Source organism: Oncorhynchus gorbuscha, linkage group LG02 (assembly GCF_021184085.1).
Source record: "Oncorhynchus gorbuscha isolate QuinsamMale2020 ecotype Even-year linkage group LG02, OgorEven_v1.0, whole genome shotgun sequence".
Lineage (NCBI taxonomy): Eukaryota > Metazoa > Chordata > Actinopteri > Salmoniformes > Salmonidae > Oncorhynchus > Oncorhynchus gorbuscha.
The window spans coordinates 20,490,252-20,508,791 of NC_060174.1; the positions used below are offsets into that span (position 1 = coordinate 20,490,252).

General features: G+C 42.1%; 1 protein-coding gene across 3 annotated transcripts; it reads left to right on the top strand.

Annotated features, from left to right (window-relative positions):
- The first annotated feature begins 1,982 nt into the window (after positions 1-1,982).
- On the top strand, positions 1,983-11,218 carry tax1bp3 (Tax1 (human T-cell leukemia virus type I) binding protein 3). 3 transcript variants are annotated; one of them, XM_046304177.1, is made up of 5 exons: positions 1,983-2,239; positions 3,949-4,020; positions 4,204-4,323; positions 4,672-4,749; positions 9,839-11,218. In XM_046304177.1, the coding sequence occupies exons 1-5, from the start codon at positions 2,201-2,203 to the stop codon at positions 9,971-9,973; spliced, it is 444 nt and encodes a 147-aa protein (XP_046160133.1). In that variant the 5' UTR covers positions 1,983-2,200; the 3' UTR covers positions 9,974-11,218. The 3 variants fall into 3 exon arrangements, with proteins under 3 accessions (XP_046160133.1, XP_046160143.1, XP_046160126.1); XM_046304187.1 differs by lacking the exon at positions 3,949-4,020 and having other exon boundaries at positions 1,989-2,239; XM_046304170.1 differs by lacking the exon at positions 1,983-2,239 and having other exon boundaries at positions 3,969-4,323.
- The last annotated feature ends 7,322 nt before the right edge of the window (positions 11,219-18,540 follow it).

Below are 18,540 nucleotides of genomic sequence, written 5' to 3' on the forward strand. Positions count from 1 at the left end.
TGGTGCTTGCCTACGGAGCTGTGAGGGGAACGGCACCTCAGTACCTCCAGGCTCTGATCAGGCCCTACACCCAAACAAGGGCACTGCGTTCATCCACCTCTGGCCTGCTCGCCTCCCTACCACTGAGGAAGTACAGCTCCCGCTCAGCCCAGTCAAAACTGTTCGCTGCCCTGGCCCCCCAATGGTGGAACAAACTCCCTCACGACGCCAGGACAGCGGAGTCAATCACCACCTTCCGGAGACACCTGAAACCCCACCTCTTTAAGGAATACCTAGGATAGGTTAAGTAATCCCTCTCACCCCACCCCCCCTAAGTTTTAGATGCACTATTGTTAAGTGACTGTCCCACTGGATGTCATAAGGTGAATGCACCAATTTGTAAGTCGCTCTGGATAAGAGCGTCTGCTAAATGACTTAAATGTAATGCAATGTAAATGGAATTAACATGGAATGAAGACATAAATGTAACGACATAAAAATCGAATGAGGTTTTCTATCAAGATAATAATTATTTCAGAGCTAATGTGATGTAGTAATAAAGGAATTTCATTATGTCGCAAGAGAAAAGATCATCCACTTTTATTAAACTCGGCAGATCTGTTTCCAAATCAATGAATGTCGATTCAACTCATTGACTACTAAATTTCCTTTGCGCTTCTGAAATCTTTGCATAGAAACAATTGTATGAACTTTAAGGCTATTTTCTGGTAATTGTGTCGTTATTATGTGCCATATGTTAAGACTACAATTGCAAAAATCGCTGAAGCTGGAGACTTACATTTCACTCACTAACTTTAAACATCAGCTATCTGAGCAGCTAACCGATCGCTGCAGCTGTACATAGTCCATCTGTAAAAAGCCCACCCAATCTACCTACCTCATCCCCATATTGTTTTTTATTTACTTTGCTGCTCTTTTGTACACCAGTATCACTACTTACACACCATCATCTGCTCATCTATCACTACAGTGTTAATCTGCTAAATTGTAATTACTTTGCTACTATGGTCTATTTATTGCCATTCCTCCTCATGCCACTTGCACACACTGTATATAGACTTTATTTTTTTTCTATTGTGTTATTGACTGTAAGCTTGGTTATTCCGTGTGTAACTCTGAGTTGTCGTTTCTGTCGCAGTGCTTTGCTTTATCTTGGCCAGGTCGCAGTTGTAAATGAGAACTCGTTCTCAACTAGCCTACCTGCTTAAATAAAGGTGAAATAATTACTTTTTTTAAATCCATTATAATTGGGTTATTTGTGAGATTTACTTGTCAATTCAATAACTTTGCATCTGTAACTGACTAAAATCTGGATTTCTAATTGTATTTCAACTATTGCCATGGTTTTCTTAGCTAGAAACAGCAGCCAGTCTGTTTTAAGATGTAAACTGAATGATTTAGCAGCTTGCTTAGTTCAAATTGAAAGGCTAATTTATTCAACATGAATAGCGAGGACATTTTATGGTAATACGTTTTTGTGTTGCCTAATAACCTGCTAGAATAGGCTACTGAGAATGGTGTCATAATTTCAATCACAAAATATTAATAATATGGGTATGAACTGAATATACACTACTGTTCAAAAGTTTGGGGTCAGTTAGAAATGTCCTTGTTTTTTAAAGAAAATCACTTTTTTGTCCATAAAATAACATTAAATTTATGTTATTTTGAATGTACAAAAAATGTGCTTTTCTTTCAAAAATGGGTGCTATTGCATTTGGCCAACAGAAACTATTGTAAACTTGCAAAAGGCAAATGTTTGGACTTTGGACGAATGATTATTCGGATCCAGTTGTTGCAAAACACTTTGCAACTGAAACCGTTTACTCCAAACGGAAACATTTTGAAACGAAAACGAGAGTTTCTATTGGACAAATGCAAGTCCTTCTCTGTTTCGCTTGCTTCCGTTTGGTTCCTAGAGTAAACGGTTTCGGTTACGAAACGTTTTACAACGGAATCCGATTAATAAATACACCCCAGAATCCATGACGATGACTAACCACGGAAAGGCAGTATGACATCACCAACCCTGCCTTTACTTGCCAGGAATCATTTGCTAGTTGTTGTTACTCACACAAAGGGAAGCTGCTTCGAGTACTGTATAATTTCATCAAAGGAACAAAAACTACTATAGATCGCTCAGTTATTTGCAATCGCGGAGAAACCCAAAACAATTGTGTCCGAGTTTCAGTCTGAAACGATGTCTTTCATCCCAGGACAACCAGTTACTGCTGTTGTGGTAAGTTTTGGAACAGGCTACTCTTCATTCAATAGGTACGGCATCCATTGTCCAGGTCTAAAATCAGTGCCGAGATGCGAACTATAAATAGGTAAAGTATTTATTCCAGAAATGTAGACTAACATTACTGGTTACAAAAGTGAATTTAGCATTGTGGTCATGCGTGCTTGCTTATTCTTGGCTATGTAACTGTTCGAAATTACCATCGTCAAAATGGTTACATTGTAGCAGCAAAGTTCCTATGAAACATTGCTGTTCGATAGGTTCTAATCAAACCTACAGTATCTTCTGTTTACTCCTTTCTGTTGTAACGTTAGCTTCTGTATCCAGCTGGATAACAGTATAGGAGCACTTCATTTAATGGGTTATTAAGTTACTTGTATTTCATTTTCACATGATGAGAAATATTTTCCCCTAAAATACATGTATCTAGTTAGCTAATATTACACTGTGCGGCCTTGCCAATGTAACAGTATAACTTTAGACCGTCCCCTCGCCCATACCCGGGCGCGAACCAGGGACCCTCTACATTAAGGCTAGCATTATTATCCAACTTGTTTGCTATGCTGCATGCATGGAAGTGAAGTGTTTCAGAGAAGGGTGTCACCCACCTACCTGACACTACTTGTATAACGTTAGCTTACTCTATTGACACAGCCATTGAAGTGACATGGTCAATACTCTGTAATTCAAAAAGGCCATGCCTCTCAACACACTGTTCATTACTAATATCCAGCTAGAAATATGAGTCATTGAGTAATTGCCTATTGACAATGGGTTGATATTTCCATTAATGCGGAGATCCTGGTGGTCAGCCGGCATTATACCGGCATTATACAATTCCAAGAGTGTTTCAATGTTCTCATCACCAAGAACTTCAGATCCACTGAATGATGGTTAACCATATTGACCACTGAGTGCAGGGGTTTTAAGAACTTCTGACCACTGAATGATGGTTAACCATATTGACCACTGAGTGCAGGGGTTTTAAGAACTTCTGACCACTGAATGATGGTTAACCATATTGACCACTGAGTGCAGGGGTTTTAAGAACTTCTGACCACTGAATGATGGTTAACCATATTGACCACTGAGTGCAGGGGTTTTAAGAACTTCTGACCACTGAATGATAGTTAACCATATTGACCACTGAGTGCAGGGGTTTTAAGAACTTCTGACCACTGAATGATGGTTAACCATATTGACCACTGAGTGCAGGGGTTTTAAGAACGTCTGACCACTGACATTGAGGCTCCTCTTATTCACCATCACACAGACTTGCTTTGTGCTGTAAAGAGCAGTGAGCTGGATGTGCCAGAATCCTCCATCTGTTTTATTGAGAGGGCAGCTGTCTGAGGACCATGAGGACAGCTAGACTGAGAAAAGATCTGTCTCCAGTCAGTTGGTGGCAGAGAGTTTCTCTTTAAGTCAGTCACTCAACATAACACACAACATGGCGATGATCTTTGTCCCATCGGGGAACTAGTCTATTCATAACCCTAGTGTTCTGAACAATTCCACAGTAACATAATGATGCCGATACTCAGATTTTTCACTTTAAAATGATTGGCAAACAAATAACCAATCTCAATGACTACTTTTAACAATTTCCACAAACATGTAGAAAAACACATTCACTTGAACAGTGCAGATGCAACATGGTTTGTGCTGTCATTCTGTTACTGAACTTTGGTTACCAAACCATGGAGATGCCCTTCTGCATTCTTAAAGGAAGCTCCGTGCATGATGTGGGGGACTCGGCACTCAATGTTACATTCTATGTAAGTCATCACCTCATTCTAAATATTGTGGCTAGTTATGCTACTGGAACTATTGGTAGTAATTTACCACATTTTTATAACCTGTTGCAATGGTGGGATGAGAATGCGAACAGAGACTTGGTGGTTGAAGTTATGAGTTCTTTCCTCTCCCAGCTCCACTTTCAACTTTCATGTGCTTTACAGCAACGAATTGAAATCTGCAAACTTCGCCAGGGTGAACATTTGATCCTGGGTTTCAGCATTGGAGGGGGAATAGACCAAGACCCTGGTCAGAACCCCTTCTCTGAAGACAAGTCCGACAAGGTACGAGTAAAACACATGGAAATACTCTCCCTATCAGTTCTTAGTGAGCTCTGCTCTGGCAAAACTCTTAACATCAACAGTAAACTAAGGTATTAGAGAGGCAGGCCTGAACACATCAACTCTAGCCTCAGGTAGCTACTGGAGTAACACTGCAGACCCAGATAGCTGATCGCATATAAGGCATGGCTGGATTACTTAAACAGTGACATTTTATAGTTTGGATTTATTATCAAACCAGTCTATAATGAATTGACATTAGGTAATACGTTTTGTATGTAGATGCACAGATGTTGGACTTTCATATGTATTTCTCTTTTGCTTTATTGATGTTTTTCTGCATGATCACAGGGCATCTATGTGACACGGGTGACACCAGGTGGACCAGCAGAAGTTGCGGGCTTGATGATGGGAGACAAAGTAATGCAGGTATGCTATTTTTACATTAATTGCTTCAGAAATGCACATTTCAAACTTTTGACCCGATAAACATTTAATTTGACCTTATTGATGCATTTCCACAAGGTGGCACCATTTACTCAATATCACTAGGGATGATATACACTACAAAGTTATGTGGACACTTGCTGGTCGACATTTCATTCCAAAATCATGGGCATTAATATGGAGTTGGTCCTCCCTTTGCTGCTATAACAGCCTCCACTCTTCTGGGAAGGCTTTCCACTAGATGTTGGAACATTGCTGCGGGGACTTACTTCTATACAGCCACGAGCATTAGTTAAGTCAGGCATTGATGTTGGGTGATTATGCCTGGCTTGCAGTCTGCTTTCCAATTCATACCAATGATTTCAGGGCTCTGTGCAGGCCAGTCAAGTTCTTCCACACTGATCTTGACAAACCATGTATGTATGGGCCTCGCTTTGTTCACGGGACCATTGTCACGCTGAAACAGGAAAGGGCCTTCCCCAAACTGTTGCCACTGTTATGCAGGTGAATGAGGACCCAAAAGCGACTTGGCGAAAACAGAGTCTTTATTCCAGTAAAGGAAATAGGCAATACTCCTGGACAATCAGAGCAGAAAACAAAACATAAAAAACTAATTCCACTCGTAGTGACGAGGACAGACTGGAGACTCGACCATTAACTGTAGGTTGCCTCGGGAAGGCACCGACCGTAGCAGACTCAGACACCTGCTCACACGCAGCATCTGAGGGAAACAAGACACGACAGGGCGAGACAAAGACACAGCACGGCGAACAATATACAAGAATCCGACAAGGACAGAAGTGGAAAACAAGGGGAGAAATAGGGACTCTAATCAGAAGACAAAATAGGGAACAGGTGTAAAAAGACTAAATGAGTGAGTTAGGAGAATGAGGAACAGCTGGGAGCAGGAACGGAACGATAGAGAGAGGAGAGAGAGGGAGGGGAGAGAGAGGGATAGAAAAAGGGAACGAACCTAATAAGACCAGCAGGGGGAAACGAACAGAAGGGAAAGCATAATGACAAGACAATATAAGACAAAACATGACAGTACCCCCCCCACTCACCGAGCGCCTCCTGGCGCACTCGAGGAGGAACACTGGCGGCAACGGAGGAAATCATAGATCACAAACGGTCCAGCACGTCCCGAGAAAGAACCCAACTCCTCTCCTCAGGACCGTAACGGAAAACGATAAAAAGGGAAACTAGGGTACTACTCTAAAAAAAAAAAAATGAGACACGGGTAGAGAACTGAAAGCTTTAGAGCAAACAGGACCAAACAGGCCAGGAGAGTAACAACTAGGGACAGACTGAGACACAGCAAGGGCAGGAACAAGAACAGGAGAGATGCGGTGGCAGGGAACAGACTGAGACCCAGCAAGACCAGGAGCAGAAGCAGAAAAAAAATTACCAGACTTATTCTGCGCGCAGTCCGAACACGCAGCCACGAAACGGCGCGTGTCACGCTCCAGAGTAGGCCACCAAAACCGCTGGCGAATGGAAGCAAGCGTACCCCGAACGCCGGGGTGGCCAGCTAACTTGGCAGAGTGCGCCCACTGAAGAACAGCCAGACGAGTAGAAACAGGAACGAAAAGACGGTTACTAGGACAAGCGTGCGGCGACGGAGTGTGAGTGAGTGCTTGCTTAACCTGTCTCTCAATTCCCCAGACAGTCAACCCGACAACACGCCCAACAGGAAGGTCCCCTCGGGATCGGTAGAAGCCACAGAAGAACTAAAGAGACGGGATAAAGCATGAGGCTTGGTGTTCTTAGTACCTGGGCAATAAGAAATAACGAACTTGAAATGAGCGAAAAACAACGCCCAATGAGCATGACGCGCATTCAGTCGTTTGGCAGAACGGATGTACTCAAGGTTCCTTTGGTCAGTCCAAACGACAAAAGGAACGGTCGCCCCCTCCAACCACTGTCGCCATTTGCCTAGGGCTAAACGGATGGCGAGCAGTTCGCGGTTAGCCACATCATAGTTACGTTCCGACGGTGACAGGCGATGAGAAAAATACGCGCAAGGGTGGACCCCATCGTCAGTATCGGAGCGCTGGGACAGAATGGCTCCTACGCCCACCCCCGACGCGTCAACCTCGACAATAAACTGTTTAGTGACGTCAGGTGCAACAAGGATAGGAGCGGATGCAAAACGCTTCTTGAGGAGATCAGAACAACAATCATACGACCGGTGAGGAGGAAGGGAGTTGGTTCTGGACCGACTGAAGACCGTGCGCAGACCATGATATTCCTCCGGCACTCCTGTCAAATCACCAGGTTCCTCCTGTGAAGAGGGAGCAGAAGAAACAGGAGGAATATCAGACATTAAACACTTCACATGACAAGAAACGTTCCAGGAAAGGATAGAATTACTAGACCAATCAAAAGAAGGATTATGACACACTAGCCAGGGATGACCCAAAACAACAGGTGTAAAAGGTGAACAAAAAATCTAAAAAGAAATGGTCTCACTATGGTTACCAGATACAGTGAGGGTTAAAGGTAGTGTTTCACATAATATACTGGGGAGAGGACTACCATCCAAGGCGAACATGACCGTGGGCTCCCCTAACTGTCTGAGAGGAATGTCATGTTCCCGAGCCCAGGCTTCGTCCATAAAACAGCCCTCCGCCCCAGAGTCTATTAATGCACTGCAGGAAGCTGCCGATCCGGTCCAGCGTAGATGGACCGGTAAGGTAGTACAGGTACTTGACGGAGAGGACCGTCTAGTAGCGCTTATCAGTCGCCCTCCGCTTACTGATGAGCTCTGGCCTTTAACTGGACATGAAATGACAAAATGACCAGCGGAACCGCAATAGAGACAGAGGCGGTTGGTGATTCTCCGTTCCCTCTCCTTAGTCGAAATGCGAATACCCCCCAGCTGCATGGGCTCAACACCAGAGTCAGTGGGGAAAGATGGTAGTGTCGGAGAGAGGGGAGACACAGTTAACGCGAGCTCTCTTCTATGAGCTCGGTGACGAAGATCTACCCGTCGTTCAATGCGAATAGCGAGTTCAATCAAAGAATCCACGCTGGATGGAACCTCCCGAGAGAGAATCTCATCCTTAACCTTAGCGTGGAGTCCCTCCAGAAAACGAGCGAGCAACGCCTGCTCGTTCCAGTTACTGGAGGCAGCAAGAGTGCAAAACTCTATAGAGTAATCCGTTATGGATCGATTACCTTGACATAGGGAAGACAGGGACCAGGAAGCTTCTTTCCCAAAAACTGAACGATCAAAAACCCTTATCATCTCCTCTTTAAAGTTCAGATAATCGTTAGTACACTCAGCGCTTGCCTCCCAGATAGCTGTGCCCCACTGCCGAGCCCGACCAGTAAGGAGTGATATGACGTAGGCAATCCGAGCTCTCTCTCTTGAGTATGTGTTGGGTTGGAGAGAGAACACTATATCACACTGGGTGAGAAAGGAGCGGCACTCAGTGGGCTGCCCAGAATAACATGGTGGGTTATTAACCCTAGGTTCCGGAGGCTCGGAAGACCCGGAAGTAGCTGGTGGCACGAGACGAAGACTCTGATACTGTCCTGAGAGGTCGGAGACCTGAGCAGCCAGGGTCTCAACGGCATGCCGAGCAGCAGACAATTCCTGCTCGTGTCTGCCGAGCATCGCTCCCTGGAACTCGAGAGTAGAGTAGAGAGAATCCATAGTCGCTGGGTCCATTCTTGGTCGGATCCTTCTGTTATGCAGGTGAATGAGGACCCAAAAGCGACTTGGCGAAAACAGAGTCTTTATTCCAGTAAAGGAAATAGGCAATACTCCTGGACAATCAGAGCAGAAAACAAAACATAAAAAACTAATTCCACTCGTAGTGACGAGGACAGACTGGAGACTCGACCATTAACTGTAGGTTGCCTCGGGAAGGCACCGACCGTAGCAGACTCAGACACCTGCTCACACGCAGCATCTGAGGGAAACAAGACACGACAGGGCGAGACAAAGACACAGCACGGCGAACAATATACAAGAATCCGACAAGGACAGAAGTGGAAAACAAGGGGAGAAATAGGGACTCTAATCAGAAGACAAAATAGGGAACAGGTGTAAAAAGACTAAATGAGTGAGTTAGGAGAATGAGGAACAGCTGGGAGCAGGAACGGAACGATAGAGAGAGGAGAGAGAGGGATAGAAAAAGGGAACGAACCTAATAAGACCAGCAGGGGGAAACGAACAGAAGGGAAAGCATAATGACAAGACAATATAAGACAAAACATGACAGCCACAAAGTTGGAAGCACAGAATAGTCTAGAATGTCGCTGTAGCATTAAATTTTCCTTTCTTCAAACCATGAAAAACAACCCCAGATCCTTATTCCTCGTCCACCAAACTTTACAGTTGGCACTATGCATTGGGGCAGGTAGCGTTCTTCTGGCATCCGCCAAATTCCGATTAGTCCGTCGCCCTGCCAGATGTTGAAGCGTGATTATCACTCCAGAGAACGAGCTTCCACTGCTCCAGAGTCAGCTTTAGCAGGGCAGAAATTTGACAAGCTGACTTATTGGAAAGGTGGCATCCTATGACGGTGCCACGTTGAAAGTTACTGAGCTCTCCAGTAAGGCCATTCTACTGCCAATGTTTGTCAAGGGGAGATGTGCTAGATTTTATATACTTGTCAGCAACGGGTATGGCTGAAATTGCAGAATCCACTAATTTGAAAGGGTGTCCATGTACTTTTCTATATATAGTGAATATGCCAATTAGCAGACGCGCTTATCCAAAGCAACTAAGCAACTTTAGTCATGCGTGCATACATTTCATGTATGGATTCGAACCCACAATGATGGCGTTGCAAGCACCATGTTCTACCAAAGCGAGTCTGCATGATGGTGAATAAGAGGAGTGTCAGTGGTCAGAAGTTCTTAAAAACACTGCACTCAGTGGTCAGTATTGGTAACCATAATTCAGTGGATCAGAAGTTCTTGGTGATGAGAACATGGAAACACTCATGAAACTATTCACTGTATACCAATATTCCACTTACATCGCAACAAGAATATATAATACTGTAATGACAAACTATTGTAGGAAGACTTAACATTGTTGATATGTCTCCACCAGGTAAATGGATGGGATATGACCATGGTGACACACGACCAGGCACGCAAACGGCTGACGAAGAAGAATGAAGACATTGTGCGGCTACTGGTGACCAGGAAATCGCTGGAGCAGGCTGTCAGACATTCTATGATGTAATGACTCCAACGCTAGTCCTTTAGTGCAGACAGAGTTTGCTATCAGACGTGAGACAATGCCAGTGACCAAGAGCATAGTATTTCAAATCTTTTATCACATATTGTAAGTTTGGGGTGAATTCCACATCAATTCTGTCAATTCAGGAGATGTAATGAAGTTGAAAAGTGCAATTTATTTCATGAAGGATTCCTGAGTTGAATTGAATAGCAATTGATTATGGCTGTACTCACATATTCCCAAACAGGGTACACTCCATTTATACCATGTCTCTACAATTCATCAGTATGATTCTAGTTATTGGGATCATTAACACCTTTAACTAGCTGACTTGTGTATTACTTTTTCGGTTATTAGTACATTTCATGATCTCAGTCATGATTTGATTTACTCTACATGTTATATCTATGTTTTTGAGTCCATGTCTGTACAAGCCAAAAGAAAACATTTAAAAAAACTTTAGACTAATAAATGTAACTGTCATGTGGTGTAACTTCTACATACTTTGCATGAGCAGTTTTGTAGTGGGGATAGAGGTTGTTATGCAAACATATGTGTACAAAGCACATATGGTAATTTCCAGCATTAATCTGCAACACTAATTTGTATGTCTTCCATAGAGGTGTCCTCTTTATATGTCATCTGGAAAATGTATGAATATTCATCATCAGGCTTGGATGATATATTTTTGAATCTTTATTTTTGTATCATCCATATTGTGCATCTACCAAAGTAACAAGCACAGCTGAACTGCATACTTTATATTTCATTTTACAATATTGTACTTCATGTCTACCAAATACTGTAATATTCATTTGAGGATTTTAGATTTGTATGTCGTGCAGGAAAACAGTTACTTCTCAACCATCTGGATATAGTTAATCTGGTGTTGCATCCTTGACTTGAAATCAAGATTAGGGTATAGTCAACCTTTTTATAAGTGCCTTTTTTCTCACGTTTAAATAGAGAAAGTGGCATGTTGGATTGTTTATTAGGTCACTTGCTGGTTGATCTTAGACAGCTAGTTGCACACTGGAATAGGTTGGGCCAAGGTTGATGGATCTAATGAATTGAGAGAGATGTTTGATACACAACAGTCTTAAATGAAACTCTAGTGTTTGTACCACTAAATCGTGATGGTGCGAAATAGTGTTTTTTGTATTCAAGCCCCTTTCCATTGCTATTGTTCAATGATATGTACGCTTTATCACTGCCTCAGCCGTACAATAAACAGCAAGGCCTCACTGATTTGATCCAATCTTCTCAGTTCCTATTCAAATGGATCAAAGATAAAGTAATGTTGTAATGCATATTCCAATGGTACCTAATATACTGTACATACATCCTAGTATGTTCTACTAATTTAGTATTTGATATGGCTTTGTTTTTGTTAGAATTTTATTTATTTGGAGATTATAATTATATATAAACTAGGTGGTTTGAGCCCTGAATGCTGATTGGCTGACCGCTCTGGTATATCAGACCATATTCCACAGGTATGACAAAACATGTATTTTCATACTCTAATTATGTTGGTAGCCAGTTTATAATAGCAATAAGGCACCTTGGGGGTTTGAGGTATATCGGCAATATACCACGGCTAAGGGCGGTGTCCAGGCACTCCGCGTTGCGCATAGGAACAGCCCTTAGCCGTGGTTTATTGGCCATATACCACACCCCCCCGGGCCTTATTGCTTAAATATCAATGGCAGAGTGACACATCTAACTCCACACCCAACTTTTAAAAGAATTAACACTTCAAAAGACTGACCAACCTTTTGGTAAATGTAGCCTTATATGAACATTTTCTATGAGGTCGATTTCTATCTACATGTCAACTGTTAAACTATCTATTTAATTTGTTCTCCATAGGTACTCAGGGTATATGAGGAAAACCTTTGAATTTACCATTTTGGCATATGATTGTATACTTTATACTTCGAATGTTCTTTAACATAAATCAACTGAAAGAATGCATCCTTTTTTGGTATTATGTGTTTGTCAGGCACTTTGCAAAATTGACTTGTAACCGAGCGGTGACATTCTCTGACAAAACAGGGAATATGTGGTTCTGTGACATGAGCAGGGATAATATTTTCTCTGTGTGCAGTGTATGTTGGAAGAAGTAGCCTAGGCCAAGACAAGCTAATTTTATGAAAAAATGAATGATGAAAAGCAGCTGTTCTTCACAGATCCACAGCTGCTAATTAAATGGTGGTTGTTAGCATTAGAAAGAGGGGTGGAAGGTGTGGATTTTAGATTTGAGAAGCTGTTGGAGCATCCTGGTGTGTGTGGGCAGTTGCACAGCTTACCATCGCCGTGTCATTAACCATTGTATGAAGCATATTAATCAATAGAAATACAGATGTGGGTATATATGCGATACAGTATTTCCATAGGTTGACTTTTATTATTGACATATTGATAGATTAGATATGGCATCATACTGTACTTGGTCCAATTGTCTTGATCTTTGACCTTTATCACCACCATTGGCTTTAGATATCTTCATGTTACCAACTTGAAAGTAATCAGATGACATTTCAAAGCAGTGAATCTATTACATGACCTTTCCCTGTGTACTCAGGCATTTTATATGAGCAGTTTCTCCACTTTCATCTCTTAATATTGCCACTCGTCTAAAAACAAACACTCCTCGTTTAACTCTTTTAGCAGAGTTTTAAGAATAGCAGCACATTCCTGAATCAATTTATCACATCAGCTTTTATCCAATTCAGCATATTTTTATTCATGGCTGTCATTATCAAAGAAATACATGGCACAGTTTTTTACTTACTAATAATATTGCTAATGTCATACCCACATGGGTTATGCTGTTCCCAGAATCAGGGGAAGGGGGGCTGATCGATTCAGTGTGAGGCTTAGCTAAAATCCCCTTTGAGAAATAATTGATGAAGTGTGTATGTGTATCTGTGTGTGCTTTCTCAGTATGAGAGAGTGAGTCTGTTGACATGAAGACATCAGTAAGAGTATTGTTTGTCTCATAGGGACTTAGCTACATACATTATTTTGGTTCCATTCCACTTGCCTAAACACTACCCAGGGAGATATTACATGGGGCTACAGTGAATGTGGTTGAGGACACATTTTCCACAAAAAAATCACACCAGTAATCCATTAGAACGGTCTGTGTTCTCACTAATACAATCCAATCGTGCCATATTGTCCACAATATTATCACATTGCTTGTTGCTAGGTAACTGAATTTATAATGAGAGAACCACCTCCATCTCAATAAATAACAATACTACAGTACTGTATACAGTACTACCCATCCTAATAATATGCAGAGTAGTTGTTGTTCATGTTGAGGTAATCAGTTCATTGAATTAGAAACTCAAACCAAAACGATGCCAAAACAATAACCTCCAAATATTACTATTACTATACATTTCAGTGTTGTGATCCCCAAATCCTAGCAAAATGCATAGTGCATAATATTGAAAAGGTATTGTTGGATATTATTAATTCAAATCAGACAGGTTTTGAACATGGACAATACATTATAGATAATATAAGACAAGTACTGTAAACAATAGAACACTATGAAAATATGGTATTTATAGCTGACTTTTGATAAAGTACAACTGGAATTTATATATGCATGTCTGGATTATTACAATTTTGGAGAATCTCTTATACAATGGGATAAAGTTATGCATATTAACCCCAGGTGTAAAATAATAAATAATGGCTACTCCTCAGAAAGTATTAAATTGTCAAGAGTTGTTTGATAGGGTTCAAGTCCGGTCTCTGGCTGGGCCACTCAAGGACATTGAGACTTGTCCTGAAGCCACTCCTGTGTTGTATTGGCTGCATGCTTAGGGTCATTGTCCTTTTGAATGGTGAACCTTCGCCCCAGTCTGAGGTCCTGGGCTCTTTGGTGCAAGTTTTCATTAAGGATCTCTCTGTACTTTGCTCCGTTCATATTTCCCTTGATCCTGACTAGTATCCCAGTTCCTGCCGCTGAAAAACACCCCAAAATCCAACTTTGATGTAATGTCCTTAAAACAAGTCAAAATGAGGCTCAGTAGTGTGTGTCGCCTCCACATGCCTGTATGACCTCCCTACAAAGCCTGGGGCATGCTCCTGATGAGGTGGCGGATGGTCTCCTGAGGGATCTCCTCCCAGACCTGGACTAAAGCATCCGCCAACTCCTGGACAGTCTGTGGTGCAACGTGGCGTTGGTGGATGGAGTGAGACATGATGTCCCAGATGTGCTCAATTGGATTCAGGTCTGGGGAACGGGCGGGCCAGTCCATAGCATCAATGCCTTCCTCTTGCAGGAACTGCTGACACACTCCAGCCACATGAGGTCGAGCATTGTCTTGCATTAGGAGGAACCCAGGGCCAACCGCACCAGCATATGGTCTCACAAGGGGTCGGAGGATCTCATCTCGGCACCTAATGGCAGTCAGGCTACCTCTGTCGAGCACATGGAGGGCTGTGCGGGCCCCCAAAGAAATGCCACCCCACACCATGACTGACCCACCGCCAAACCGGTCATGCTGGAGGATGTTGCAGGCAGCAGAACGTTCTCCATGGCGTCTCCAGACTGTCACGTCTGTCACGTGCTCAGTGTGAACCTGCTTTCATCTGTGAAGAGCACAGGGCGCTAGTGGCGAATTTGCCAATCTTGGTGTTCTCTGGCAAATGAAAAACGTCCTGCACGGTGTTGGGCTGTAAGCACAACCCCCACCTGTGGACGTCGGGCCCTCATACCACCCTCATGGAGTCTGTTTCTGACCGTTTGAGAAGACACATGCACATTTGTGGCCTGCTGGAGGTAATATTTCAGGGCTCTGGCAGTGCTCCTCCTTCTCCTCCTTGCACAAAGGCGGAGGTAGCGGTCCTGCTGCTGGGTTGTTGCCCTCCTACGTCCTCCTCCACGTCTCCTGATGTACTGGCCTGTCTCCTGGTAGCGCCTCCATGCTCTGGACACTACGGTGACAGACACAGCAACCCTTCTTGCCACAGCTCGCATTGATGTGCCATCCTGGATGAGCTGCACTACCTGAGTCACTTGTGTGGGTTGTAGACTCCGTCTCATGCTACCACTAGAGTGAAAGCACCGCAAGCATTCAAAAGTGACCAAAACATCAGCCAGGAAGCATAGGAACTGAGAAGTGGTCTGTGGTCCCCACCTGCAGAACCACTCCTTTATTGGGGGTATCTTGCTAATTGCCTATAATTTCCACCTGTTGTCTATTCCATTTGCACAACAGCATGTGACATTTATTGTCAATCAGTGTTGCTTCCTAAGTGGACAGTTTGATTTCACAGAAGTGTGATTGACTTGTTTTAGTGTTCCCTTTATTTTTTTGAGCAGTGTATATGGGGGATTGGAAATGATGCAGACAATTACATTGATAGAAGCCTATCTATCTGCAATATTAAAGCTGATCTACCTCCTAAAAATATATATTACTATTGTGAAAGTATTCATACAGATATTCTACTAATAATTATACTAATAATTCTACTATAATGCTAACTAATCAACTGGCCTCTTGTCAATATCAATTTCCGTTGGCTTTGAGAAGGCAAAATATAGTATTGAAGACCTTAAAGGGAAATTTCACAATGTGAATTTAACCAAGTAGTAGGCAATGGCTACTCATAATTGGTTGAAATCACATAAAGCACACCAGATGATGCGGTGGAAAAACATATATTCCTCTATCTTTTTGACTACAAAACATAGAAACGTACCATTTTCACATATGTTGATGTTGGGGTAGTGCTGGAGATGATGAATATGAATTAGAAGATATTTGACATTTCCCTTTAATTACTTTTTTGTTATTTTTTGCCTTCATTTTAATCGGCTCAATCAACCATTTCACACTTGAGGAAAACACATCGATTTAATTAAGAAATCAGATTTCATGCAAGACAATGTAGCCATCATCTATTACACATACTATCCTGCAAATGATGTGTTACTTTCTTCAGGGAAGTGCATAATTATCTGGCTAAATGTGGATCATACACGGGCCACACCTCCCACACTGAGGCAGGGTAATTGTGTTTCCATAGTGATGCAATCAGCATCCATCACTTTGGAGACACCAGATTGGAATCATGTGATCATGGAACCATAGCTTCCAATCTCTGCTTCTTCTGAGGGAAAATGATTTTCAAGCCATTCCTTATGATGATCGTTTACCACTTAGTTAAGACAGTGAAATAATGCAGCGCACAATGTATTCATAGCTGTTGGTCAATTCCCGTCTTCACCATTTGAGTGGGGGAAAAACCTAGATTAAGAGCATTGCTCATACTCACTCAGTACTAGGGATTAGGAAATACATTACATCGTGATTAAACAGAAGCACACAATTCGGAGGGTTTAAGTGGAAGATGTCCAAATATTGCCTTTAATAACTCTCTTGGCTTGAACTTTGTCTCTCATTAGGAAAAATATTGCATACTATTGGAGATCAGATGGTATTCACGTGTCTACGCCTGATTTATTTCTGAGGCCACCTGGGACAGTTTGGTTAACCTTTTGTTAAAAACTATGTAAAATTCACCTATTTTCTATTGTTTTCTACCTGGGGCGGAGAGTAGCCTAGTGGTTAGAGCGTTGGACTAGTAACCGCAAGATCGAATCCTCGAGCTGACAAGGTAAAAATCTGCAGTTATGCCCCTGAACAAGGCAGTTAACCCACTGTTCCTAGGCCGGCATTGAAAATAAGAATTTGTTCTTACAGTTTTTTCCAATCGCTAACACACTAAAATGACCTGCACAGCACAATTATTTAAACTGACACACAGAGAGCAAAACCTCTTCTCAAGTCTCCAATAGTCTGATCACATTTTCTGCTTTACACACATTTTGCAATTCAAAATGGCACTTTTTAAATGCACTGCACACGGTTCTTTGCATAAGACACAACAATCTGACATAGTCACATGTTTGCCATTTCAAAACACTGCCATTCAAAATGACACAACATGACCTAATTGGCCAACTGTCCAAACACCTCAATGGTTAAATGTTACCACTTCAATCAGGAAGTAAGCACTATGAAAAGACCACAGGTGAGCACCTTTTGTTTTACAACAAAAATGGAAGCCGTTGCAGAGAGAGGAAGAGGGAGGGGGAGAATGACAGGGGGAGGAAGAGTGAGAGGTAGGGGTAGAGCTGGTAGAGGAGTTCATGGCCAAAGAAGACAACAACCACCATTTCTCGTGCAATACCTCCCACCATACTCACCATTTCTGAACCCCAAAGAAGAGCTATTTTCGGCATGGCGGTGGAAGGTATACGACCAGCAGCCCTTTGTGTGCAGGCCTCTTGTGCAGGCTATGAAAGAGGCATGTGATGAGATTGACGTGGGTGCGATTCAGGGATGGATAAGGCACTCAAGGCGCTTCTTCCCTCGATGTCTGGCAAGGGAAGATATTGCCTATGATGTGGACGAGGCGTTGTGGTCAGACCCAGCTGTGCGGCAAAATGCTGCCTAATTATTTTTCTTGCCTCTTTTTTTTCTATATATTTTTCCTGCACATTTTTTTCTGAAAGTTTCTTTTTCAGTGTACTTTTTGTTGTGAGCATATTTTTGTTCAGTCCAATGTAAATATATCTGCTGTGCATATGTTGCACTGACTTGTTTGGTGAAAAAATATATATATATATTTCAACAGCATGTGAGTGTATCTGCAAATATTTCTGTGCATCTGAAATTTTTCTACAATTTGAACTATTTTAGTATTTTGTCAAATCATACTAAAGATGAGAGTGCTTTTCATTATGCCCAACAGTGTGTAGTTGGTTAGACAAGAATCTGGTAATATGAATGAAGTGTGTGCCATTTCGTGCAAACATTTGATTTTGATAATGCTATATGTAGTTTTGGTTGCAGTGCTTCATTTAGCAGGATATATGAGGTATTTTGCAGTTTGGGTGTGTGGTTTTGTGAATTGTGTTAAGTATTTTGATATAACCAGTCTAGTTTGCAAAACTGTATTTTAGCAATTGGGAAAAACTGTAACTGACTTGCCTAGTTAAATAAAGGTACAAAATTAAATAAACAGGACTGAATATTGCATGACCTCACCCACATTACAACTCCAATACTAAGCATTATTTTACTACTTTGGAGAATTTAATTGTGTTATATCAGTGAAAATACTTATGTCAATGGCATGATGATGAGGAGCCAATGCATTCTGAACATGGAGTTCTTTGTAGCCCCCTGTAAAATTCTAGAATATCCACATTGAAGTAATGATTGTATACACAGAGGGCCTAAAACAATATGTGTGGGCAGGAGTGTGGGTAGTCAGGAGTTAAAGGTTATTCATATACAACATGTTTCCCTTTAGCTGCTAAGGCCAGACCCTGAGCAGGTGCTGGAAGGCCGGTTGTCATGGAAATAAGAGCAGCATTTATGCATGTATCTTCACCTCTCTCTCAAAGTTCACAATACTATTAAAACATTTGGGAACAAATGTCTCAATACAAATCAAATTCTCAATCATGTCAACCTCACAATCATCCCTATAATGACAGCAAATTGATTAAGCTTTTAACTGGTAGA

Excerpts from the sequence above, each read along its gene's own strand:
- tax1bp3 (XM_046304177.1), top strand. The coding sequence starts at position 2,201 with ATGTCTTTCATCCCAGGACAACCAGTTACTGCTGTTGTG. Across the intron at positions 2,240-3,948 it reads AACCAGTTACTGCTGTTGTG|ATGCCCTTCTGCATTCTTAA; the intron begins GTAAGTTTTGGA and ends CAAACCATGGAG. Across the intron at positions 4,021-4,203 it reads CACTCAATGTTACATTCTAT|CAACGAATTGAAATCTGCAA; the intron begins GTAAGTCATCAC and ends TGTGCTTTACAG.